We start from the raw sequence: 2,497 nt of genomic DNA on the forward strand, positions 1-2,497 counted from the left end.
GCTACTGGCCGCACCGCACCGGGGCCCCAGGGCCCCGCTCTGCCAACTCCAGCGCGCCCCCCGTGAGCGAGCTGCGACGCGAGGGTCGCGGCGCGGGCCGGGCTCACGGACCGCACGAGCGGCTGCGGCTCCTCGGGCCGGTGGTCATGGGCGTCGGCCTGTTTGTGTTCATCTGCGCCAACACGCTGCTCTACGAGAACCGCGACTTGGAAACGCGACGGCTTCGCCAGGGGGTGCTGCGGGCTCAGGCGCTCCGGTCCCCCGACGGCCCGGGCTGGGATTGCGCTCTCCTTCCCAGCCCCGGCCCCAGGACTCCCCGAGCCATAGGCTGTGCGGAACCAGAAAGTTGGGACCTGTCCCCGCGTCGGGGTACCTCACCTGTCCCATCAGTGCGGAGTCTGCGTTCAGAGCCCGCTAATCCTCGCTTGGGGTTACCTGCCCTGCTCAACAGTTACCCGCTGAAGGGCTCGGGGCTGCCCCCACCCTGGGGGCCACGGACCCAGACTGGCCATGTGATTATCACCGTGCAGCCCTCTGGTTCCTGCATTGAACACTCCAAGTCTCTGGATCTGGGCCTTGGAGAGCTCCTGCTTGGGGCCCCAGCAGCTCGGGACTGTGCTCACCGAAGCTGGCCACGACTGGATCGCCTCAGTCTAGGGGGTTATGCCAAGTTAGGAGGAGGAGGGGACTTCGGGGCCCGGGTTTGAGGAGCTGAGGACAGCCTGCTATGAGGCTGCAGCATGGACCATGGTAACTGGACCAGGAGTCCCAATGTCTAGTAGATGCTTGGGTCACATCCCAGGCTGGGGAATGGATGCTCTGGCCCTGGCAGCTGCTAAGGCATCCTGAGAAGTGGCAGAGAAATGCCAACTGCACAAAGGTTCAATAAGCTGGAGAGAATATGTTTTAATGTGGAGTCTGGAGACCAGCATGATTCGGCCTCAGGAATTCCTTCAGCCTCTGAAGTGGCCTTAGCCCTGGAAAGGTACCTGAGGGGGCTGGAGGTCCAGGCCAGAGTGATTGGGAGATGCATCTGGTGTCTTGGCAAACCCAAAGTGGTGGGCAAGGACCCCCCTAGTACTTGGAAGGTAGGTTGCTATATGATAGGCTGTGACAGGTTCCCTCCAAGGTGGCACTGGTGATGGGGGTTTGGGCCTCCAGGAAGATGGGCAATGGGGTAGAGCTGAGACCCTTCACTGCCATCTGGGACGAGGACTGAGCCTTTAACTCCTACCACCTCAACCCCTTTCTTCCCTCAGTCATGCAGGGTACATCCCACTAGGGCTACACTACTGCCAATGCCTTTATGCTGAGGGTCTGGGCCCTCTCCATACAGGTTTGAGAAGCCCCCCTTCTCTCCTATTCATGGTCTATGCTGCAAAACCTTCCAGTTGGCAAAAAACACTCACTAGTTCTCAGAAATCCTTTTGTACAATGTTGAAGCTGCATTTTGCCCAATGTAGGTAGCTTACTTTAGAAAATGGCTTGAATTTGGGTCTTCCCCATCCGTGTCTAATTTTTCCCAAATTGCTGGAAGGGAACCTTAAAAGTCGATCAATCCTCAGATTCAGTCTTTTTTTTTTTTTTTTTAAGTTTATTGAAAAATGCAGTACAAGAAGCAAGACCAAACACATATCTAAACACTACAGCCACTTCTCTTACTACGGAAGGCCAAACAGCAGACCTAATTATTGCCTATTTAACCTAAGGATTTTGCCAATTTGATTCTGCTGCCATAGTTCCTATTTTGTCAAGAAATGTAAACAACTACTTGATATGATTCATAATTTTTAAAAATTTTACAAAGCTCCTTCATTTTTGTCACCAAAATAATACAATTGAGAGAGATTTATAAAACAACCAGCCTGGGACTGAGATCCTACGAGCATTCCTTGGCGTTGGTCAGGCCAAGCTCTGGTTCCATTTCCCAAGTTGGACTGTTGTCCCCTCACCCTCAGCTGCCCTGCAGAACACGGTGGGGGCCTCAGGGGTGGGGGCAGGCATGCCCCGACAGGTCTCTGCAGCCAGGCTGTGTGGGCCCTCAGCTTATAAATGCAGGTCCAGCTTGGTGGGTGGGTGGGTGGCTGATATCTCATGTGGCTTGGAGGAAGTCTTTCTCAAGTGAAATAAAATTGCAGCGAGAGCTGTTACTGTGGTGTGTCTGAGTCACTTTAGGAAAACTGCCAAGTCCCCTCTTCATCTCCACCTGGACAGAGTCTGCTTTTCTTCACACACACACACACACACACACACACACACACACACACACACACACACACACACACACACACTCTGCAGGAAGAAAAAAACCTAAACTATTGCCAAACCCCAAGATCTGTTACCAGAGATGAAGAAAAGGAGAAGAGGCTTGGAAGGACACCCCTCTTGCTAGCTTGTCCAAATCATGGCTGGAAAGGCATTCGGTCTGCCAGATTTCTATAATGCACATGCTGTGCACTCTTCCTTTCCTCCATCTTCTTCATTCCATAGGTTTTTG

The 2,497-nt window shown here is 53.5% G+C and overlaps 1 protein-coding gene across 1 annotated transcript in view; it reads left to right on the forward strand.

The window, feature by feature from the left end:
- Positions 1–1,612, forward strand: part of TMEM200B (transmembrane protein 200B) — a 2,997-nt gene extending 1,385 nt beyond the window's left edge. Inside the window, exon 3 of the mRNA XM_015598800.2 lies at positions 7–1,612. Within this exon, the coding sequence (XP_015454286.2) occupies positions 7–707 (701 nt within the window). The 3' untranslated portion in view covers positions 708–1,612. The remainder of the gene's footprint in view (positions 1–6) is intronic.
- The last annotated feature ends 885 nt before the right edge of the window (positions 1,613–2,497 follow it).

The sequence above is a fragment of the Pteropus alecto genome, unplaced genomic scaffold, assembly GCF_000325575.1.
Source record: "Pteropus alecto unplaced genomic scaffold, ASM32557v1 scaffold39, whole genome shotgun sequence".
Taxonomy (NCBI): Eukaryota; Metazoa; Chordata; class Mammalia; order Chiroptera; family Pteropodidae; genus Pteropus; species Pteropus alecto.